The sequence below is a fragment of the Hydra vulgaris genome, chromosome 14, assembly GCF_038396675.1.
Source record: "Hydra vulgaris chromosome 14, alternate assembly HydraT2T_AEP".
Taxonomy (NCBI): domain Eukaryota; kingdom Metazoa; phylum Cnidaria; class Hydrozoa; order Anthoathecata; family Hydridae; genus Hydra; species Hydra vulgaris.
Window position 1 is genome coordinate 30,918,872 of NC_088933.1, and position 26,129 is coordinate 30,945,000.

The 26,129-nt window shown below is 28.4% G+C and overlaps 1 protein-coding gene and 2 long non-coding RNA genes across 3 annotated transcripts; all 3 read right to left on the minus strand.

Annotated features, from left to right (window-relative positions):
- Window positions 1-1,165: 1,165 nt before the first annotated feature.
- LOC136090672 (uncharacterized) lies at window positions 1,166-5,837 on the minus strand. Its single transcript, XR_010643624.1, has 2 exons — window positions 4,111-5,837; window positions 1,166-1,363 (listed from the first exon to the last, which is right to left on the minus strand). It is a non-coding gene; the product is annotated as an uncharacterized LOC136090672 (long non-coding RNA).
- A 7,352-nt stretch (window positions 5,838-13,189) lies between these two features.
- LOC136090702 (uncharacterized) lies at window positions 13,190-14,126 on the minus strand. The gene is made up of 2 exons (XR_010643654.1): window positions 13,855-14,126; window positions 13,190-13,471 (listed from the first exon to the last, which is right to left on the minus strand). It is a non-coding gene; the product is annotated as an uncharacterized LOC136090702 (long non-coding RNA).
- A 5,153-nt stretch (window positions 14,127-19,279) lies between these two features.
- LOC136091046 (uncharacterized) lies at window positions 19,280-20,133 on the minus strand. Its single transcript, XM_065818030.1, has 2 exons — window positions 19,899-20,133; window positions 19,280-19,833 (listed from the first exon to the last, which is right to left on the minus strand). The coding sequence occupies exons 1-2, from the start codon at window positions 20,131-20,133 to the stop codon at window positions 19,280-19,282; spliced, it is 789 nt and encodes a 262-aa protein (XP_065674102.1).
- Window positions 20,134-26,129: the final 5,996 nt, after the last annotated feature.

Genomic DNA, 26,129 nt, shown 5'->3' on the forward strand with positions numbered 1-26,129 from the left:
AATAAGATCTTTTAATAACGTTTTCAGAGTATTTAAGTTATTCGATTTTTCCAGTTGATTATTTTTGTATATTAATTTGTTATATAGACAAGGACCATGGTACAAAATGGAAAAGCGCGAGAGATTAGTTTTTTGAAAAGGTACTTTGAAGTTTCCCGTACTTCTGGTATGATAGCTATTTTTGCTATTTTGAAAGAAATTCTTTGAAAAGTAAGAAGGAACAAGTCCATGTTTATACTTGAGCATAAATAACAAATTTTGGAATATATTGATTTGATATACATTTAATGCTTTCAAATTTTTTAAAAGTGGCTCAGCATGCGAGAGGTTATCCTTATGAAAAACTATTCTTGCAGCATGTTTTTGCTTTCGATATAGTGTGGTTAGTTTGGATTTATGAGTACTCGCCCATGCAACATTAGCGTATATGTAGTAGCTTTGTATGAATGAGAAGTATAGGAACTTTAAATTATCAGGAGACAGTATAGAACTAGCTTTGTAGAGGATACCAATGTTTTTTGATATTTTAGTATTTAATATATCTATATGTGATTCTCATGGAAATCACATATAGATATATTAAATACTAAAATATCAAAAAACATTGGTATCCTCTACAAAGCTAGTTCTATCCCAGTCGGCAAATTTAGTTGTAAATGCGCATTAGAAACTCGTTTAAATACGTATTGATGTGGTATGTATGTTAGCCATTTTATCGTGTCGAATACGCATTAGAAATACGCATTAGATGCGTATAAAGACAGGTATACAATACGACGCCTACTGAGTATCAAACTCGCATTTGAAACTCTTGTAAATACGTATAAAACACGATAACCAGAGAATATTCAATACGATATTTTCCTGGTATTACATGCGCATTTAAAACTTTCCAGAATACGCATTATTTACGAATATTTGTTAGCCATTTTATCGTGTCAAACGCGCATTAAAAATAGACATCAGATGCGTATAAAGACAGGTATACAATACGACGCCTACTGAGTATCAAACTCGCATTTAAACACGTATAAAACAAGATAACCAGAGAATATTCAATACAATTTTATTAACTAATATGAGTTCATAGCATAATAATAATGACTAGCAGTAAGCAATCCGTAATACGGGTTATGAGTTATTAAATCATTGATAACAATAAAAACACATTAATAACTTGATATATTATCTAAAATATTAAATACAAATTTATCTATAAATATTTTAACTTTGACTCCGTATCAGCAACGTCATTGCTTATTGGTAACGACATAAAGACCGCATTAACATCAGTTGAGTTCTTTTTAAAATCTGTCACAACACAAGTACCAGAAAAGGACAGTCAAGTAAAGCCTGCAAATACCTAAAAAAAGACATGAAAAAAAAATTACAATTTTTAATTACAAAAGTACTATTTGCATTTTATTGTTAGTAGAATTAGGATAATAATAACAGAAAATATATGAACCTGTCATTTCAAAAAGGGCACAAGTCAGTGGTGTACACTGGAGTTTTAGATGTTTGAGTTTTGACACTTACAGGCATTGTGCAAACTTCAAACTTTTTTATGTTTATGCTTATATCAAAAAAGAATGTTTTGCAAAGAATTGGGGTGATTGGAGCTTGGGAACAAAAAAACCCTAATTTTCGGGCCATCCCAGTCCTTAACATGGGAGCAACGAATTTATAAAATATTTTCTTCACTATTTTTATCTAAATTCATATTATATTTTATCTAAATTCATATTCATCAACAAATTTCAAGTTTCATGCAATAGTCTCTTAGTGTTCAGTTTTTATGACCTTGCAATGTTTAGAGCCCCCTCAAATTGAGGGGGGTTAAAACTTTATATGGTCTTAGTTTTTAAAAAATAAGAGATTATTGCATGAAATTTGAAATTTGTTGATGAATATAAATTTAGACAAAAATAGTAAAGAAAATACTTTATAAACTTGTTGCTCCCACATTAAGGACTGGGTGGGCCCAAAAATTAGGGTTTTTTTGTTCCCAAGCTCCAATCACCCCAATTCTATGCAAAACATTATTTTTTGATATAAGCATAAACATACAAAAGTTTGGAGTTAACACAATGCCTGTAAGTGTCAAAACTCAAACATCTAAAAATCCAGTGTACACCACTGCAAGTCCATTTACTAAAACTTTTCAAAATCAACAAAAATATGATTTTTATTAAAATAATGCCTAGGTTGCTAAAGAAATTAAACAAAGAAGTAGATAAATAAAGAACGCATATAACTTATGTATTTTTTATTTTTTATAAAAAAAACATAAATCATACAGAGATTTTTAATTCAAACTTATAAACTAACTGCTAAAAGTTTTGGACTTATGTCTTATTATCCTTTTCGACTTATGTCTTATTATCCTTTTCGAAATTTTCGAAAGGTTTATATATTCTGTCTACAGAATAATTAAAAAAGATTATAAAAAGGCTAGACAACACAATGTATACATTGTTACTATAGTAACGCTGGCAAATAACACCACAACTTAATAAGATATTTTATTAACTTAAATACTTGGACTAAAAAGATTTTATTTATTTCAATATTTGAACAATCAAGGGACAATTATAGTTAAACAATTTGAGCAACTATATCATAAAATAGCAAGAAACTCGTAAAATATTTCTTATAAATGGTCATTATCATTTGTGGTTTTAAGAAATACGTAAGAGCTCAGTAATTACATAAGTTTTATTAAATCTCCCTCTCATCTAAGAGAGAGAGGGAGAGAAAGAAAGTGTTTCCAAAGCAGCATGTTAACAAATGTAAAAAAGCACGGAATAAACAGTAGTAACTGGTTTTATTATGTTACCAGTAAACTAAATTATTAATACCTCGATTATAAGTTAATTTCCAGCATTTCTTAATTAAGCTCCAGCTTCTCTCTAAGCGTTGACTAATGATTAATAGAGTAAATTTCACATCATACTAAATTTACAAAATTAAAACCATGTTTCAACAGTTAGCTAACTAATTAAAAGATGACAAAGGGAAGGCAAACTAAAAAAAAAATGAAAAAAAGAACATAACTATGATAGAAATTATAAAAAAAAAATTATTTAGATTTAAAAGTGTTAATTGTTACTATGAATAGTTAAACTCATACTTTGCTTTGTTCTAAAGTGTCTAAATTAAAATCAAATTAACAGACATTAACACTGCTTTACACTGAATTCTGTCAAGTAAGTTTTCTGCACGCCGAGTTGCATTTCTTACATTTCAACAACGATTAGTTTTATCCTGCCTAGATCTATTTTTTTCATTTGACAACTATTTTCAAGTTGCATATTAGCATTTTACATTAAAAACTTCGTTGAGCCTAATACTATCTATTTCAATTTCACTGTTATCATTAAACATATTACCAGTAATCTTACTATTGTTACAATTGAATAAATGAACGTAAAAGAATCTTACAAATTGTGATCTTTTCTAATCAAAGACTTTATTTAAACTTAAGATTTATTGAAATCCATATCTTTTTATATGTTTATATACATAAGTCGTTTATCAAAAATATTAAACAATATTTATTTACATCAATTATTTTTAATTTAACAAAGAATCTACAATGCACAAAATTATTTTTACCTTAATGAACAAAAATAATAAATGCACAATCTTGTATAAAAAATTGATGCAATGTCAGTCAGTATATTTAACTCTAAAGTGTATATATATATATATATATATATATATATATATATATATATATATATATATATATATATATATATATATATATATATATATATATATATATATATATATATATATGTTTATATATATATATATATATATATATATATATGTTTATATATATATATATATGTTTATATATATATATATATGTTTATATATATATATATATATATATATGTTTATATATATATATATATATATATATATATATATATATATATATATATATATATATATATATAAATATACTGAAATATAGGCATTTAAGTTTATAAACATTCGTGTCAACAAATTACAGTCAGTTTTCCATGTTAAATACACAAAATATATATCTAATATAATATATATCAAATATAAAATAAAACAAAATAGTAAACTTACTCAAACCAGTATCAGTTACACCGTGTGAAGTAAATAAAAAAAACTTCAGTTCTTTTCAATCACTCTAAAAAATAACTTTCAGCTGTTTCCAATAGCAATAAAAAATAAAACAAAACTTGCTTAGCTGAGTTGCCTAGTTTATAAGAATCTGAAAACAGATAAGTAAAAAACCAAGAACAAACAAACATTTATTTGTTAGAACTACTATATTTAAACAAATTAAATTAACCAAAGAATAACACCAATTCTCCTTAAAAGCTAAAAAAAAATTTCAGCTCAAATTTGCTTGCAGACCTTGCTTGTAAAATAAAATGTGAATAAGAAACACATTTAGAAAAGCCTAGAAAAAATGCATAGAAATTTACATACATTTGTTCTTTTATATTGCATAAATCCATCATATGATAAATCTGAAATGAATTTAAGTATTAAATGTAATGGATAAGTAAATACAAAGAAAAACATCAAATATGAATCGAAAATCAATATATCTGATAGAGATAAGATGTCATGATAAGAGAGTAGTAGTTATTAAATATTGTTATTTCATGTTAGCTTTTAGAAAGCAAATCATGTTGGTACTTCATGGTTCTAAAAATTCAAATTAAGATATAAACAAAATGTATATACGGCAAAATGATTTTTCTTGAGTGGCTTTTAGTGAATGATTAAAAGCAGTGAGTTTCAATAATAAAACCACTTATAATTTTTAACAATAGACACCAACATAAAGGTAAGCCAAATGTAATAACATTAGTAACATAAATAACAACTTTACGCAAAATCTTGCTCAACACGTTTGCCAAATCACACACTTTGAAAACATGGAAACAACATAATATAAACTATAAAACACAATACATTTATTTAACTTTATATAACATATATGAACACCTCATATAATATTTATATACGCAATAGATACATTTTATAGTATTTTAATGACACATTTATAAAACAATTACATAACAGTGTTATGTAATTGTGATTATTACATATGTGTTATTAACACATATTACCACATACATATATTTATCAAAAACTTTTTAACTTTGAACATAATATAAACATATATGCAAACTATAAACATATATAACTTGAATTGCGCGAACAAAAAATTTAAAAATGACATGAAAAAATCTAAAAAGATTCATATATATATATTCATATATAAAAACATATATCTCGTAATAAAATATCAAATTATAATCATATTTAATTTAAATCAAATACTTATTGAATAAAGAACAAAAAACAGATAGAAGAACTGCAATCCTTATAACAAAACTTAACGTTTAGCAACAATAAAATGTCAGTGTTGGCTCGAAGTTTTAAATTATTTTTTTATAAATTTTTTAAAACAGTAAAAAAAAAAAAGGTAATAGTATAACAGAAATGTTAATAAAATAATAATCAACATAGTAAAATTAGCAAGTTATGAAATGATAGGATTTATAATATATTTGAATTATATTAATTTAGGACTTCATAAAACTAAATAAATTTAAAAGTAGTAATAAATATTTTTATGATAAAGTTTTAGTAACTTTTTTAGTACAAAAAAGTATTGTAACTGTATTGGAGATATGCGATACTGCTTAAGCAGAACGATATCTCTTTATACAACTTTTCATGTATTCCTGACTATTCCTTTTCATTCCAGACTAACTTTTTACTAAATTTCTCAAGAGAAAACTTTTTAATTTAAATTTTGCTTTCACAATATCAGTTTAAGCATGCGCTTTAAAGCAAAGATTTTCGTTTTTCCGTTATATTTTGATATTTGATCAAAATCGGGTACGATATCGTATCCGATTTTAATAAAATATTAAATAATACGTATTTTTTACAAATATGTGGTATTGAACTCGAATTCGGAACTTAAAACTAAATGCGTATTTTTCTGGTATCAACGGCGGTATGTTATACGTGATCAATACTCCGAGTATTTACAATACTAGATATGCCGACTGGGATACTGCCTCCTGATAATTTAAAGTTCCTATACTTCTCATTTATGTTCTGAAATTTGTTTTGAAATGTTGTTAAATGTTGTAAAATGTTGAGAAATTTAGTTCCTTGGATTCTCTCTATTTCTTTAGTATCTATATTTAGCGAAGGTAAACCGGGTGGTACTTTTTTAAGGTTAGAATTAAAAAGAATGTTTTTTTTTTTTTTCAGTGTTTAGCGATAATTTGTTAGATTTTAACCAACTGTTTATTTTTTCAAGTTCAGTATTTGTATGCATAAAATGCATAAAATAAATTGGTGTCGTCTGCGAACATTACAACATCCAACTTACTTGAGGCTTTAGGAAGATTGTTTATGTATATTTAAAAAAAAAAAGGTGCAAGAATAGAATCTTAGGGGACACTGCATTTTATTTTGAGTAATTTTGAAAATTTCTTTCCATGAGCATTAGCGCATTGTTTTCTGTCTAGTAAAAAATTTTTGAACCAGTTTAGTGCAACACCTTTTATCCCATATTTTTCCATAAGATAATGCCTTAGATAAATCAACAAAGACTCCAAGGACGTATTTTTTGTTTTCAAAGGAGTCATTTATATTATTTAACAGATCAAGAATTGCGTGTTCGTTTGAATGTTGCATTTGGAAGCCAAACTGTTTTTCATTTAGGATTTTGTTATTTGTTAGATATTTATACAGTTTATTGTATATTACTCTCTCCAAAAGTTTTGAAAATATAGGAAGAACTGAGATAGGTCTGTAGTTATTTATTGTAAATGAATCTCCGACGTTTAATATTGGTATTACCTTAGCTATTTTTAATTTATTGAGATAAAATAAATGGCTTTTGTAAACGCATTTATAGCAAAGCAAATTTAGCATCGTTTAATGACCAATTATAAATGCTTCTTTGGCACCATATTGATCATTTTCAGGACGCCAACTTAGCTTATAGCAATTTTCTTAAAACATCCCATGATATTTATGACGCAAGTTTTCCTAAAATTGAAATAAATCAAAGGTTTAAAAAATAACATCCCCATGGATAACCGATGTACTAAGAAAATCTCCCACAATTAAACAAAAATTATATATTAAGTACATGAAATTCAAATCAGTTGAAAATAAAACCATTTACAAAAATTATGCTAGAAAGTTCGAAAGACAAAGAAAATATATCAAAAAAATCTTGACTTACTTGAAAAAAAACCAAACAACTCAAAACACACTTGGTAAGTTTTAAGAGAAATCACTGGTAAAGCTCAGGGACGTGGTGTACGAGGGTACGAGGACTTGTACTGGGCCCTGATTCTGGCTTAGGAAACTGGGCCCCCAAAAAGAAATTGGGTCTCTAATCCTCAAAGAGAAATAGTTTATTTTAGATCTATAAGTTTCTATCAGGGCGTTTTTTACAACATTTTATTTAACTTGCTTTCACGTCGGTTTGTTTGTTTGGTGTCCGCGCATAACAAACACTAGGTCAGCGGTAATAATAAAAGAAATACGCTAAACTTTAGTTCAGTGTAAATAAAAAATTCGTTTAGAAAAGTAATTGAAACAAACAAAAAACAAAAAACTTTGTTTAGCGCTGTGGAATCGCTGTGAAATATTAATAATTTAAAACGTTGTTGACCTGAAATTGATAGACTTTATACTGTTAAAAAGTAAGTAATGCTTTAATCTTTACTTAAAAATAGTTAATTTAAAATAATAAAGTTATTAAGTAAATAATAAGTTATTAAAGTAAATAAGTAAAAAAAATATATATGTTATAAACGAAGAAATATAAAGAAAATAGCTAAATATAAAAAAGAAAGCTGGAAATCTAAAATTAATCGATTAGCTTGTCTTGCTCGAGAAAGAGAACGGAAATTTTGAGCTAGAGCAAATGAATCAGCTGAACAACGAGAATCTCGGATATAAAAACGGAGACAACGATATGTTGACGCTAGGATGGCTGAAACAGAAGAAGGTAGAGGCAGTATTGCTAAACGAAAAGAAGCATTGTTGTGACGAACGATTAAACGATGTTCTCCTCTTAATCTGTTGAAATTAACTATCTCATCAACAGAAACAAGAGAAAATTGTTATTGGAAAGTTCAACACAATAAATATATAAAATGCATGAATTCATTTGCTTTGCATTGATAAGTATGGTTAATATATGTTTAATAAATAAAATTGATACCAATGCCCTGGTATCTATCATAAGACATATTTTTAACTTTAAATTTTTTTATGTTTATTTATCTTTTATGTTTCAGGTGGGATAAAGGGAAAAAAAAAGAAAGAAGCAACATGGAAATACAAATCTGGTGATTTGAAAGCAGCTGGTAATGATCCAAAACAATTAGAGTTAACGGCAGGTCTTGCATCAATGCAAGTGTAACAAAAACAGAGAAAAATCTGGGACATCTTTTACAGCAACAGAGAATGTAGAATTAAGATCAACATCCATTGTGAATATCACAAGTAAGCCTATTATTGAAACAGAGCCAATAGCAGAGATCAGTAGCCAATCATCTGTACAAGAAACAGACAATAATCAAGATGTCATAATTGTAGCAGATAAAGGACCAAAACTACAATATTTAAAAACATTCAGACTGAAACATTACTGAAACTGAGTGAGTGACTGTAGAAATGGGTAATATTGAAGTGCCTGTAACTGCAGCGGTAGACCTAACTCTAGCAGAAAAGATTATTCGAAGCAACCAGACAACGTTGTAAATGTCAATGAAAATGATCCAGCTAAATTTCTAGATCTGGAAAATGAAAAGATGATTGAAAATAATCAATTTATTGTATTAGGGCCGAATCAGCCAACAAAACATTCAAGGTTATCTAAGTATTACACTGAATCAGTTAAATTTAATAACATTAAAGTTGTGCAGACAAAGCCATGGCTAACCTACTCTCTATAACAAGACAAAGTTTTTTGCATTGTTTGCAAAAAATTGCTAAATTTTTACGTTTCTTTCTAATTATACACAAAACAAGCTAATTCATACTATGACACAGTTGGTCAAGAAGGATATTTTATAAGAGGTATATAATTCAGTACTCTTTTCACTATCAGCTGATGGCACTACTAATATTATAATATTAGTAGTGCCATCAATTGATAGTGTATACACTCTGAGAGCAAGTGTATACACTCTGAATGTATACACTCTGTGAGCAAACTTTTATTTTATTACGTTATTTTACGCTTGCTTCAGAAGAGGCCGTTGTAAAGAAGCATCTGATTTCAATTGTTGAAACTGAAACAACTACTTGTGAAGGAATAAGTGAAAAAATCAAAGATGAACTCAAATTAAATAGAGTAGATATTTAAAAGTGTGTGGGTAAGTCTTTTAATGGTGCGAGCAATTTGCAAGGAATAAACAAATGAGTTGCAACACACTTGAAGCAGTGTTCTCCAACGGCAATAAATATTTGTTTTGGATCTCATGGAACAAATCTGGTTATAAAAGCTTGTGCAAAATCTTCTGTTGTTTCTGTTAACATTTTTGGAACAGAAAACAAATGATTGCCTTGAACAAACTTCAAATGACATAGAAATTAAAATGAATGTTCGAAGTGAAGCACAAGGTCTTTTATCCCGATTTCAGTCATATAAAGTAATTGTGACTTATATCTCTTTAAAGAAATTTTTACTTGAAGCATTTTATCTTGGGTCCCCTAAATAAAATACTTCAAGGAGAAATACTTGATTTTTCCATTGCTATAATGTCTGTCGATGTATCACTGAAAAAGCTTCAAGTACTAAGAGACAGTACTAACAAAAATTCTATTTTATCTACTGTTAAAATTACAACTGAATCTTAATTTGAACAGCTAAAATTTGTTGTGTAAAGGACTCGCAAAAAAGAACGATTGGACTTCGATGAAACAGAAGATAAGCGGCTTACTCAGGCTAAAGATCAGTGACTAGCAGAAGTGTTTTATACTGTAGTGGATTCAGCAACTGCAATTCTTATTGAAAAATTTTCTTCTCAGCGGAAATTTTTAGAAAGCATAGACATCTTTTTATTGAAGAATATGATTGAAGATATTAGTCATAATTTTCATAACTCTAATTTACAAGAAAAAACTCAATCAGTGCTTGAAAAATTCAAAATTGGTATCAATTTAAATAAATTCGCTACTGAAATGGTTGATTTTGTGGAGATAACAGGAAAGGCTGCTGAGAAAGATAACAAAACTTTGCCTTCTTTTCTCACCATTTGCAATTTTATGCTGAAGATTATGTTAGATGCTGTATTCCTCTCAGTTGCAGTTCTTTACAAGATATTCAGTACAGTTCCAACAAATTCAGCAGAGTGTGAGAGAGTTTTCAGCAAATGAAACTTCTCAAAACTCGTCTAGCAAATCGGTTGACATGTTGGGAATCGTGTTCTCTTGTCAGTGGAACATGAGAAAATGTGGAATTTGACGCATTCAGACATAATAAAAAACTATGCTGATACAAATGAGTTACGCAATATTTTGTATCCATAAATAACTTTTTTTAGTATAAAGATAACTTTCCTTGATCGCTTATTTGTCTCTCCTTAAAAGTACTTCACCGGGCCCTTCTTCTGAGCGATATTGCAGTTGAATTAAATAAGCTTCAAGCGATATTGCAGTTGAATTAAATAAGAATTTTGTTTTAACAGGGCCTAACTAAAAAGCAAAAACTATTCCATATACTGGTAATTCTTTTGAATTTTTACCTCAAAAAACAACAAATCTTAATTGCATTGAAATATCCTATAAGAAATTTGAAGCTGCTTTTAAAACGATTAAACCAAATAAAGCAATAGGATTCGACGGTATCGTCGGAAATGTTTATATAAATTCATACAATATTCTAATTAAAATCTTTTCGTCTTGCGTTAGCCAAGGAGTTTTCCCTGATCAACTTAAAATTGCCAAAGTAACGGTAAAATTGCCAAAGTAAACAAAATTTAATAGTTGTTGCTAACAACTATCAAAATTATTAACATATATATATATATATATATATATATATATATATATATATATATATATATATATATATATATATATATATATATATATATATATTTGATAAAAATAACAATAATCTTCAAAAACTCCATAACTCTGACATTTATTTATCATTCAAATTTGTTTGAATAAATAAGTAATTGAAAAATAAAATAGATTTGTTTTTGTACTGATTTATGGGATATTAGGCATTTAAACGATCAGTATGTAACATGATTTGATAAAAAATAGAGCATGTGAAAATATTTTAATATTTGATGATTGCTTAAAGAATGGTTTGAGAATAGTAACTTGATTCAATTGTCACGTGATTTCAGTTAAAAATTACTACAATTGTTGTAATTAAAAATTGATTTACCCACAAATGATTAAAACATCGATATAATTAGGAAATCATCATGACACCATATATAAAGTTAAAACAACAAAATTATTTTCCATTTCCAAATTTGTCATTTCTTAAATTAGGACTTTCTTAAAGCATAGGACTTTGTTAGGTCACACCACGTATGACCTAACAAAGTACCTGTATGTTTTTATTTAAAAAACAAAACAGTTGGATTGTTCTCCTAACCGCCTGAGCCGTTTTTAACAATTTAATCTAAAAAATGGCATTCAAAATTAGGCGATTATTAATTTTTATCAATATTTTAATCAATAAACTGAGAAAATATGTTGCAAAATAACTTAACTTATCATTTAGTTATATCTAATACAAAATACTGTAAAATATCGAAATCAAACGATATTTTATCGAAACGTATCGAATCATGTCGTAACTCAAAAAATATCGTTATACATTTTTTAGCGATAAATTATGCGATATTTATTGCTAAAAGCAATACTGATATCATGCATATCGAAACCCAAACGATATTTTATCGGAATCATATCGAAACATATCGGATCATAACAATTCATATCGAAACCCATTATTGTAAAAAATATCGGTTAGTTTCGATATTTCAATAACGATACGCAGATGCTTAGTATCTACATGTTGATTGTAAAATCAACTGCACCTAAATCTTAGAATTTTCACACTTGAATCTTGTACACTAGTTACAGCCTGTTTACGGACTGCTACAGTTGTAACAGTCTCTGTACAATGCACGTTCTGCTCTTTGACTTTAAATGGTCCATGTGCAGAACATTATTTATTTGGTGCACAAAAGTGTGCAACAACAAAAAAAGCAACTAAAAAAAATAAAAGAAACAAAAAAATCTTGCCATCGAGAGACGAACCTCGAACCCTTAATTTTACTAGCCGAATGCGTAATCCACTCGGCCACGCCAACATGATTACTTTAAAGAAAATTTTATTAATAAAATAATGGTTTTGCATGTTTATATCGGAAAAATAATTTAAAATTGGGATGATGTTTAGGATAGCGATGTTAATTTATACAATTTTACAGGGAACTATTGGGGTGAAAAAAACAACATTAAACAGACAGAAAAGTACTAATTAATTAACTTAAAGAAGCTAAAAAACTTATGGACATTATCATATTTAAAATCGTTTATAAAATTTCTTTAGGGGAGGAGTGGGTTAAAAAAATGTTGCGTAATATTGAGGGGCGGGGCGGGTCAATAAAATGTTACAATGCGTTACTAGGGGAAAATGTCAAAAAATGTCAAAAATTGTGTGACGTAATTTATGGACGACCCCTTTCACTTTTGGTTTCGAATAAACATTTAGTTATTGACTTTCACTTTCATATAAACATTTGCATTTGCAGATTTACTTTTAACTAACAAATATTTGTTTTAAGCAAGTGTTTTCACAATTTTGAAAAGAAACATTTAAATAAAAAAAAATATTTCAATCAGTGTTTTTACAAATAAAAATTCGTGAAATTATTTTAATTAATATCATATTGAGTCCCAGGATAAAAAAAATTTTACTAGTCTTAGGACCCATCAAAACTCCTGTGTTGAGAGTACCCGGTGGAAAATGAGCTAGCGACTAGCTAGCTAGTCACTACCAGCAGGTAAAAGACGCTTTTAAAACGTATAAAATACGTTGTAATAAGTGTTTTAGACGTTTTAAAAACGCCTTGTGTCATCTAGCAATCTATAGTGTCAAAATCAATCAGTTACCGGGTAACTTTATTAACTCATAAAATTTTACTTTCGATATTGCATGTTTTATAAAAAAATGTTTGTCGTGTAAAATTCTAATTCTAGAATTCATCGTCATACTTTATTTTGTTTAAAGTATTAAAGAGAAAACCAACAACTCGAGCAGCTTTTTTAACAGTTTCAAACATATTATTACCATTTTTGTTTCTTTTATCGTTATTAATTTTTCCAGTATTACGTCGAGTCTCTTCCTTCATGCCTTTATGCTGTTTTCTTTTCTTATCAGCGTCATCTTAAAAAATTAAAATAAACAAGTAGAGTATAACACTGTTATTAATATATATTATTGTATTAAATTTACTCTTAACACTGTCTTATTGACTGTAGCTAATCGAAACGTTAGCTACAGTCAATAAGGCCGTAGCCTCTAGCTACTCAGCCTTATTAACTGTAATTTCAAGCTTATCTACAGCATCATTTATATAAATGATATTGTCTGTAACTTACTTTTTCTAATAAAATGAAAATAGGTTAAATTCAAATACAATTCTCTATTGAAAGATTACACTCATTTGTTATACTTAAAAAAGCTTTGTAAATATTGTAAAAGCTTAATAGAAATAAGTATTACAAAGATATACTAAAAATATTAAATTAAATTTATCATTAACTTACTTATTGCTATCAAAATTAAAAAAATTAAACAAAAAATTTTGATCGTTAAACTCATTCCCCTAACCAATTTCTTTAAAAACTTGTTCTGAAATCTGATATTTTATATTTTAAAATTTTAAAGTAGCACGTGTTGGTGTGAAGAACCAGTCATACTAATATCTAGTGAAATTTGAGTGTGTTTTTTTATCAATAAAAAAAATCCATCTTATGATGTTGTTTTAATTAATAAATAAAGAGATGTATGCTATAGTAGATTCTATATTTTACCTACTAGTAGATTCTATAGGTAATCTACTAATAGGTAAAATATTCAGGTTTGGTAGAAGTAAAAAGATTTATCAAATCAAGAGAATAAACTAAAAAAGTATAAATGTTTATAAAATGAATAGTGAAACTACAAAAAGATTTCAAGTTATTATAATAAAATGGAAGAATTTGGTGTTATAATGAAAGGGGAGACGAAATAAAATAAAATGGAATATTAGGGCATTAATATAAAGAGGGAAAGTTAAAGATTATAATAAAAGGGAAGAATTAGGTGTAATAGTAAAAGAGGGTTTTCTATAAATAAAGCCACTATAATGAAATAAGCTTTAAGAATGCTTTTGTTTTCAGAAAAGATTGATGAAAATAGTTTAAAATAGTTAAACTTTAACTCTTTATTATATATAAATTAATAATTTTATTTGTATGTATATATAAACATATGTATATATATATATGATATACATGATATATATATATATATATTTATATATATATATATACACATATATATATATATATATATATATATATATATCATGAATATCATATATATATATATAAATATATATCATGTGTACCATATATATATATATATATATATATATATATATATATATATATATATATATATATATATATATATATATATATATATATATATATATATATATATATATATATTATATATAGATAGATAGATATATATATATATAGTTAGTATATATTTAGTATGTATATATGTATATATATATATATATATATACATATATACATATATATATATATATATATATATATATATATATATATATATATATATGTATATATATATATTTATATATATATATATATATACATATATATATATATATATATAAATAACCGCCGGGGGGGCCAAGGGCATAGCCCCCCCCCCCCTAATAATTTTAAAAAAAAGAAATTTTTTATGAGAAACCTATTGTAAAATATATAGAATGAATTTATTTTTATAGCATTTATTTTCTTGACATAAACTTAAAAGCTGCGAAAACCTACATTTTATTGCAAAAAATGTCGTATTTATTGTAATGCACGTGAGGTTTTTACACATCACAATTCGATTGTCAATAATGTCATTATCAACATTTTTTTCGAATTATTATCAGCATTTTATTAAAAGGCAATTGTTTGTTTGTTTGTTTTGCTGAGAACAAGAGTTGCTGAGAACAAGAGTAATTAAGTAATGTCGAGCACAAAATTTATTAACATATCAAAATGGTTTACAAAAGTAGTACAGTACGTCGAACAAAAATTTATATTATTTTAAATTTTATATATTATTTAAATAGGTTATTTTTTTTTTTTACTTAGGTATTTTATATTCATCGATCTACCAGGAATATTTTGTAAAACTTTAATATTGCAAACTTAGCGTACTTTTTTAAAAGTGCCTCAATTTTCAGATGTTAAATGTTACACATAATAGATAACAATTCACAACAATGTTCAACGGAAACTATTTAGAATTTAAACCAACCTTACCAGCCTAGAAATTTTAACTTCCCATCAAGTACGTTTGGAAAGGATCCAAATCATGGCTAAACTAGATTTGGAAAGGATCCAAATCATGGCTAAACTAGATTTGGAAAGGATCCAAATCATGGCTAAACTAGATTTGGAAAGGATCCAAATCATGGCTAAACTAGATTTGGAAAGGATCCAAATCATGGCTAAACTAGATTTGGAAAGGATCCAAATCATGGCTAAACTACAGCCTAGATAAAGATGCTGCTTTTTGTTTTACCTGCATAACTGCTTTAGGTAAAACATGATTTCATTGGCAAAAGCTGAAAAAATCTTTACTTCAACCGGCTATCGAAACTGGAAAAAAGCACTTAAATCTGCGAGAGGTTTTTTAAAGCGCGAGTGTAGTGATGCCCGTAAAGAAGCATCCGAGCGTTGATTACTGGACCTGAAAAATGTAAGGATATTGCAGAGCTTCTTGACACCGAATTGGCAAAAAGTAAAGAAACTAATCGAAAAATACTATTAAAGATTGTTCAAAATATAAGGTATTTGACCCGGCAATCTTTGCCCCTTAGAGGAAACTGGAACAATGATGAAAAATGTGAAATAAACTCCAACTTTTACTAGTTACTTTTACTTCCCAGCGAGGATGACAAAGAGCTGACCTCGTGGCTTGAAAAGAAAACAAATCGTTTTGTTTCACCAGCAATACAAAATGAAATAATTGAAATTATGGCACTACACGTTTTGCGCAAGATTGTAAACAACATATAGTCAGTGGCTATCTTTAGTGTTCTTTTAGACAAAACAAGTGATGTTTTTAATACGGAGCAGCTAGTAGTTTGTTTTAGGTGGGATGATGATGATTTACAAGCACACGAAGAGTTCATTGGTATGCATCCGTTACCAAATACGACGTCCGAAGAATTTCTGCGTGTTCTCGAAGACATTCTCTTGAGAATGAATTTGAAATTGGAAAATGCATGTGGTCAGTGTTACGACGGAGCTGCTTCTATGTCTGGTCCAATATATGGAGTAGCAACTGAAATAAAGTTAATGAATAAAAAGTGTTTATACACGCATTGTTATGGCCATGTCTTAAATCTTGCAATTGGAGATGTCATCAAAAATATTCCCAGCCTCAATGAAACCTTCAGAACAGCATATGAAATTTGCAAACTTTTTAAAAAGTCACCTTAAAGAAATACCAAACTCAAAGCTATACAAGAGTTAACAAAAAACAATTCAAAATCGATCCATAAATTTTGTCCAACAAGGTGGACAGTGCGAGGGGATGTTCTTGAATCGTTTCTAGAAAACTATTACGAGCTAATGGAACTTTGGAGATGGTCAATGCAGGATTTAAACGATTCAGAGATGAAAGCAAAAATTCGGGGAGTAAAGTTTGTAATGTCAACATTTGACTTAATTTTTTGTTGTTATCTTGGTGAATGCCTGCTAAAACAAACCGACAATCTGAGTAAAGCACTCCAACGTCAAGATATTTCAGCAGCGGAAGGACAAAATTTAGCATCTCAAGTTGTAAATGTTCTAGAAAAATCCCGAAGCAGCGAAATTTACGAGTTGTTTTGGGAACCTTCTATGAAATGGAAAATCTAGCTTGATGTTGCTGATCCTAAACTTCAAAGAAAACGAAAAATGCCAGATTATTTACAAAAAACCTTTAACCCACAAAAAGCTTATCATTACCACGATTCACCTAAAGAACGTTACCGCCAATTGTATTTTGAATGTTTCGATCTTGTAATTAACTTTATCAAACAGAGATTTGATCAACCTGATTATAAAATTTATGCCAATCTTCAGAAAGTTCTTCTCAAGTCTATAAAAGACGGAAGCTGGGAAAATCATTTACAATCAGTTTGTCGTTTTTACAACCAAGATATAAACCAATCCTTAGCTAAAACACATATTGCCCATCTCCCAAGCATTGTAAAATCACTTGATTACGACATCTAAAAATTTACCATCCAAGATCTTATCTTGTTTCTAAAGAGTTTAGATCACTTCAAAAAGGCTTTACTTACAGAAGTTGTAATGATTGTAAAGCTGATTTTTGTTATGCCAGCTACTAATTCTCTTAGTGAAAGGTCTTTCTCCGCTTTGAAAAGAGTATATATATAAGTATATATATATATATATATATATATATATATATATATATATATATATATATATATATATATATATATATATATATATATATATATATATATATATATATATACATAGCCGCCGAGAGAATTTTTGGGCCCTGGGGAAATTTTCTTAATGGAACCTCAATATGATCAATCATATACCCAGGACCAGAAAGCTTGCACTGGTCATTGAAAATTAAAAATGAAAATTAATTAAATCTTTTAAAAGTCAAAACTACTTAAATCTTTTAAAAGTTAAAGTTAGGAAAAAGTGTATGAAAAACATTGTTAAACACTGTTTCATAATAGAGCTTTGCGAGCCTTTCGACCCGCAAATAAATTAATCACTTCTTCAAAATTAATTTTCATAAGCCATAACGGCTTCAATAGATAAAAGTCCTAAGTCATTTAAATGATTTTGTGTCATTATTGATCTTAATACGTTTTTTATTATTTTCAACATGCTCAAAAATCTTTCTGCTTGGGCAACTGTCACTGGAATTGTGCAAAAAAGCCTTATTGCAATTATAATGTTTGGAAACAGCACATCCAGTTTGTTTTTTTTAATTTCATTTAACAAGTCAACGGGCTGAAGAGAAATATTTTGTTTATTGGCATCATAAATTGATTTTAAATGTAGCATTTCATCTCTAAGATGATCATCAATATCGTTTTCATACATTTTTTGCAACCTTTCACACTTACTTTGTGTTTCTTGATCATTTAAGTCACGGAACAACCGTAATACATTGAATAAAGCATCTATTTCTTTTGCTGCATTAAATCTTCTTGTCATATTTCCAATAATGTTATCCATGAAAACATTGAAAACATTAATTCTAAATTCCTCTGCCGGTGTCCTTATTAACTCGTATGTTGTTTTTTTTCTTTTAGTATATTTTTTCCCGAAAATTCTATATTTATCTGTAAAGATGTACCCAACAATCTACATTCATTTAGAATAGTATCCCAACTATCTCTTATCGTATTTGACTCAACAAGAAGACACGACAAATTGGTTATTTCTACATCAATTGTTGCATTGCGAGCTTGTAAAACAGTACTTCTGTAGTTTATAGCTGCAAGAACTTTGTGCCATATTTTTGCCAGTACTAAACATTCAAAAGATTCCATATATTTTTTTATTCTAATAACATCTGATCTAGTTTCTTACGTTAAGTTTAATTCCAAAACAGCGTTTATTGCTATTTTAATTTCATTAATTTTTTCAACAAATGGCTCAATACTTTTAATTCTTGCAGACTACCGTGTATTTGACATAATGTGCAAAGAACATCCAGTATTATTTTTTAATATTTTCTATCTTTGTGGGCTACTAAATATAATGTATAATTTTTGTATAGTGCTAAAAAATCATATAACATAAATATAAGATTCTGCTGCATGAACACCACATACATTTGAACTATGACATGCACAAGGAGAAAGAAGCTTGTGCACCTTTATATGATCCACTCATGTTAGATCCGTTATCATATCCTTGAGCGACAGTCACTTATAGGAAATTTATACCATTGTACCGTTTCAAGAATTAAATTAGTAATATCTTCTCTAGTCTTCTTATTGCAGTCAACAAATGCAAGAAATCTTACCATAACTTCGAGTTTGTTGGACTTAATAGTAACGTACCGTAAAATGAATGTAGTTTGTTCTATATGCGCTGAATCGGGTGTTGCGTCTACAATTAGGGAATAATACTTCATAGTTTCTCTTTCCTTTAAATTACAAGTTCTCAAGTAATCTGCGCAGCATGATATGAATTCATTTTGAATGTCTGGCGATAAGTAATGTACTCGCAATTTCTGCTTTTCGATTTGTGCCTGATTTACGTTTTTTAAATTTTCTTCTAAAAGCGGATCGTAATGACTTAAAAGTTCTAATAATCCTAGAAAATTTCCATTGTTCGAATCTATCAAATGAGTAACACCTCTAAAGGCCAATCCACGCTCAGCAAGAAACAAAATTGCATCTATTAATCGTTTTAATAAATCTTTCCATTTCTGTGTCTCATTTTGTATTTGTCTTGCTATATAGCAATCAACTGTGGTATGTTTATTAATATTTTTTCTAAATTTCGCCACTGGATATAACAAGATTTATGACCACTAGATTTTTCATGGTCAAGTATTCTGTCATATAATTTTTTGTACCCTCTATTAACCTGCCAACCATTTTCTGTAGCAAAAATTGATCTTTGCTCATGAAATTTATAAAATAAACGACAAGGAAAACAAAACAAAGCATTTTTAGATTTGCTCCAAACTAACCAATCACGAGGAACTATTTCTTTACTTTTTAAACAAAAGGTAATTCCAACAAATTCCATTTCATTCCTTGCGCTTAATGGGCCCTAATCAATATCTCCATTATTGCAATAGTCATCGTTCTGTGTTTTTGAGGAAATTTTAAACCCCAAATTTTCTAGTGTTCTCACACCTCTAGAACTTTCTTTATTTCTTTTTTGTCGCTCTTTTCGTTTTTTGTATCCAGATTTATGGCGAGAAATCATATTCTGTATTTCAGAAATTAAAACGTAGCTCTTTATACAGAATTTATAAATAAATAATGCAAACTAAAGTTTACGAATAATAACATTTTTTTAATAATATTAATATTTGAATAATAATATTTTGCATTTAACGCAATTGTAATATTTATCAAAAGTTTTAATTTAACACGTATATGAGTCATTTTCTCACTCCGTCAATTCCGTTACTGAAATTTTGTCCTACACCTATAAAAACGTAATTCTTGTACATGTAACATAACAAACAGCACCGTGGGTAGTAATACTTATCGTTAATATAAACTAACATTTTATCGGATATTTCCGACTAAAATTTAAAATTTTGTGTGCACAATCGTTAATCAAAAATGAACACTCCGAAGATGTCCTGCATATAGGACTATATTGTTATATTCAATAATTTTTTTTCTTTTGTATTAAGGCTAATCGGGGAAATAATTTGGTGCTTTAAAAATGCTAATATATGGTATTTTAATACATGTATTAATTTACCTTATCCTGTTGTAGCTCTTGTCAAAAATTTGCTGTCCCCACATTTTTTGTCCACTCTGTTATTACATTCTAAAATAGTCACAGGTTTGTAGTTTTTACTTATTTACTAATTAAAATAATGAAGAAAAGTCCACTTCTATGGAATTTATTAACATTTAAAGTTATATCGTGCTGCAAGCATTATTTATATAAAAATGAGAGCCTGATTACCTTATTTTAAAAATGATATTCTTATTCGAAGTCTTCTCCGTTACGCTTTTTTATTCCAAATTTTTATATGGCTTGTTTTAGTACTCTTTAAATCTTTTGGACAATATAGATAATAAAAGATTTTAAAGATTTTTTCCAACGAGTTATAATGAGATATTATTGATTATGTATAATTATGTCTACTCCATTACTGTCAACTCCGTGATTTTCTCTTAATAACGGAGTTGACAACAACATAACGGAGCTGACATCACGAAGATAAAAAAAATCAAAAGCTTTAAGCTAAGCTATTTTCTGCATTAAATAAACACGTCAACTATTAGGGACTTACTGCAGCGATAAAATATGATTACCTTGCAGCGTTAAATATGATTACCATACGTACGCTGCGTTTTTTTACTTTCAAGTTATTGTAAGAGTAATTTGTAAGTATTTTAGCATTAGGATTTCATTTATTGTTTGGTTTTTATTTACATTTGACTCTAATATGTTTGGCTTTTAAAATAAATGTAAATCTTGAAATATATTTTAATAATAATAAATGAATAATAAATAAAATTTTGGTGTATTAACAATTAAAGTTATTATACAATTTTTCCAAAAGAAATACAATTAGGTATATAACATGAAAACTTCAAAGAAATCTCGTGCTGAAATTCAGAAAGCGTTTCGGGACAGACAATTAGAAAAAAATGCAGACATGTTTTGTGAAAAAGAACGCAAACGTGCGGCGTGAGCAGAAGAAGGTTAAAGTGATATCAGAATTATCAGAAAGAAAGAAACGAATTGTTCGTCGTTGTTGGCGCGTCCAGAAAGCAAAATTTAGAGCTGCAAAAAAAGAGATTGAAACATCGTTATCAGAATCACATTAACGGACGAGTTGAAAACGACTAATTGTTCAGCCCAAAAATACAAAACGTTGGTTAAGGCTTAAAAGTTTCCTGCCTGGTTTACAAGCAAATTCACCTACAACCACTGATAGATCATCTACTTCTTCTGTAGAAAACGGTTTTCTTACAAATGAAACAAGTAGGATGTCAAATTTATTAGCAGGTAATAAAACCCCAAACTCTTCTTTTTCATCAAAAAGTACAACTCCAAACAGCGAGTGCAATCATGGTAATGCATCGCTTGATGCTGAAACACAGGATTGGATTAGAGAGTTTCTTACACGTGATGACAATTCTAGAATAACAACTGGAAAGAAACAGACTGTAACAAAAATAAAGATAAAAAACAAAAGCGACTACTACTCGATTCATTAATAAAACTTTATGAAAAATTTAGCGCGGAATATACGAAAAACGTTTTTCATATACAACGTTTACTCGTTATCGCCCATTTCACCGCAAACCGTCGGCTAAAGATAGAGATACATGTCTGCGCAAAAAACACGAGAACATACAATTGCTTTGTGATAAACTTATTAACCTGCGCGTTTCGAAAGAAAAAAATATTGAAGAAGTAGTGAAACAAGTTTGTTGTAGTACTGGTTGAAGAGAATGCATGTTCAGAGAATGTAACATTTGTTTTAAGTCTCGTGTTCAATTTCAAGCAAAAGGATTGCTAAAAAATGAAAGTATTATAGTTTGGTTCCAGTGGGAAAAAGACAAAACAGGAATACGAAAAGATGGAAGAAAAGAAATCAACAAAAGTTATCAGGAAAAGTGTGAAGCGTGGAACACTTAAAGATGTTAAATTAAAATTCTGTGAATCAATTCAAAACAAGTTATGCATGCATGTTTTTAAAATAAGACACCAGTTCAGAATGTACAAACAATTAAAAGAAACAGTATATGTGAACGAAGCTGTTATACATATAGATTTTTCTGAGAACTATGTATGCAAGAATTTCGCAGCAATTCAATCTTCACATTTTGGAGCAAGTAACAAACAAGCTACACTGCATACAGGAGTAATTTATAAAATAGATAGACAGTTATTTACGACTATATCCGACTCTTTGAGGCACGATCCTCCTTCTATATGGGCACATCTGGAACCCGTGCTAATTAAACTAAAGATAGTAACCCAAAAATTACAGATCTTCATTTTTTTTCTGATGGACCAACCACACAATAAAGAAATAAGCAAAACTTCTTCTTATTCTCTACATTGGTATACGAATTAAAATTTAATTTAGCCAGTTGGAATTTTTTTAAAAGTGGGCATGGCAAGGGAGCACCAGATGCGATAGGAAGATCTGTGAAACATCATGCAGATCAATTGCTTAATATGGGTTGTGATTCCAGATGCAGAAAGTTTTCATAATTTTCTTAACAATGGACATTCATTAATAAAGTTTTACTATATTGAGGGATCCAAAATTAATTCTTTTGACTCAAAATGTTCCAAAACATTAAAGGCTATTACAGGCACTATGAAATTGCATCAGCTGCACACAGACAGAACATTTAATGTTTTGTATCGAGATTTAAGTTGCTTCTGTAAGAGGGCTACAGTTCGCACATGCTACAATTTAAAGCGATATATGTTTTCCAAAAACACTAGCACGGTAAAAAAAATATTTGTGTATTTTATTATTTTGCTAATTTATTTGTTTCTATAATAATTAAATTTATTTTAAGTACTTCCGTGAATTTCTTTTTAATATTGCAGAATTTTAACAGTAATAAAAGTATTTCTTCGGCCAATGCAATGGATGCCAATGATTACCAATTTCAACATTTAAGCAACAATATCATTGATCTGGTTAATTTCGATGAAAATTTGAATATCTTGTTGATTAAAGCAAATGATGTTGTGAGCGTCCACGACTTTCTTTACATTAATGATGTATGGTAATGATCCAGTAACGGAGCGGACAGTATTTGTACAATTTAAATCCGAAAAAATTTTTTGTCGAGTTAGTTTCTTTTTTTAAAGACGCTTTAGCTTTTTTAAAAAGACAATGTACTGAATTTATTTGTATACTAAGATTTTCCCTTTAGGTTAAAATGTAACTTACACTGTTTTGCTTTTAAATAATAAATAATTAGCAAATGTCAGTAACGGAGCAGACATTGTCACATAAATTAAATTTTTATGTCATTAAATTTGGCTAATATACATAAAATGTAGGCTGTAGTTATAGTACCCAGTATATTTCATTACAAAAATAGAATTTGTTACAAAAATAATAATAATTCACAGATGTAGTTACATTTATGTTACTGTAACGGAGTGGAAAAAATTATTGGGCCTCATTAGGCCTACTTGATGATATTCAAAAACATTTAAAAAGCAGATTCGTGCAAAACCAAATCTATTTTGTACATCCCTAATGATGAAATTTAACATATTTGTTAAAATTTTTTATTAGTCCAGACTCTATTTTCATGCAACATTAGTTGCGACAAAACCGTCTTATGAGAAATTGACTCATATGTTATTTACATAATGTAAACTAAAATTAAAAATATACGCTTACAAAAAACATCAGCAGTGTCTAAGTCGAAAATTTTAAAATGCAGCATTAATGAGAGATCAAGCCATGCAACTTTACATTAATGAGAGATCAAGTCATGCATCTTTACAACTGTTAACATTTTAAAAGAAAATTAACAAATAAAAGTTAGCAACGTCATTTGAAAAAGTTCGAATTTTAATTTTGATTGAAATTCAATTGAAAAAAATTCGATTGAAAAAATTCGAATTTTAGTAAAAAAAAAAAAAATAGCAAGAATAAAAAGAAGCATATTTGTTACAAATATTTTTTGGACAAGCGATAAATCTTATTTATCGCTTCCAAAAAATTTTGAAGACAAAAAATAAGTGATGAATAAATAAGACTTCATGAAAAAAATTATTTGTACACACACAGGGCCCCGGGAATCTTCTCCGTCTATCCCCCCCTTCCTCTCGGCGGCCATGATTATATATATATATATATATATATATATATATATATATATATATATATATATATATATATATATATATATATATATATATATATATATATATATATATATATGTATAACAGTTATAGTATTTAAATATAAATAATATACAGAAGTTTAATAAGCCATGGCGCTAAAATAAAAAATTCGTTCTTTGTTTAACGCCTTTTAACGAGATTTTTTCATTTTTTTCAGACGCGGACTCAGGCTTCAAATCCTACCGGAAGGGGGAGAGGGAAGGAGCTAAAAGGCCGAGAAAGGGTTAAAAAATGGGTTGGTGTGGGGGTATTAAGTTATTATAAGTTACAACACTCATTCGTATGAAGGTTTTTTTAATAGGTAAAATAATGATATACTTCAAAAGTTCAATTTGAACTTTTAAAGTCTGAATTGTTATTCTGTGTTACATTGTTTCCTGCCTAGGATAATAAATGCTGGATCTTCTTGAATTTTTTCATTGTTTTTGCTTGTGTCTCATTGATAGTGGCTATACAACTCTTCCTTTTATCTCCTAATGAGGGTACAACTCTAAAACTTAGTTTAATGCTTCTGAGGCTGGCTGGGAGTAACGTTTTCCGAACTCTGTTCATGGTTCTACCCTTGGTCCTGTTTTGTTTCTTATCTACATTAATTATCATCCCGACAACCTTACATCTAAAGTAGCTCTTTTTGACTCAACTTTATACTCCTGTCTTTACAGATAGCTTAGAACAGGCAGCCGATCTTGAATTTGATCTCACTTCTGTAACAGATTTGGGCTCACAGTAGCTTGTAAATTTTAATTTCAACAAAACTCAGTTTTACTGCAAACAACTATTGTAGTACTGTTGACATTCCTACAATAATTAATGGCAAACCTCTCACTGAGTTCTCTTATTTACATATTCTTTGATTATTATTTACTACTTACATATAATTGATTGTTTAATTAGCATCTCCTAAGGTTGCTTCTCTTTATCGTTTCTAAGGTTGCTTCTCTTTATCTATTTTATCTCGATATTTTCTCTCTGATTCTATTATCTAACTCTATAAATCTTTTATTTTTTCATTTTTGTCGTCTTATTTGGGCTGGTTCTTCTAATGATGCTCTTTCTCTTCTAGACAAGGTCCAAAAACGCATTGTAAACTTAGTTGGACCTGGTCGATTTGCTAAGCTTTCTCATCGCCGTAAAGTTGCATCTCTTTCTCTTT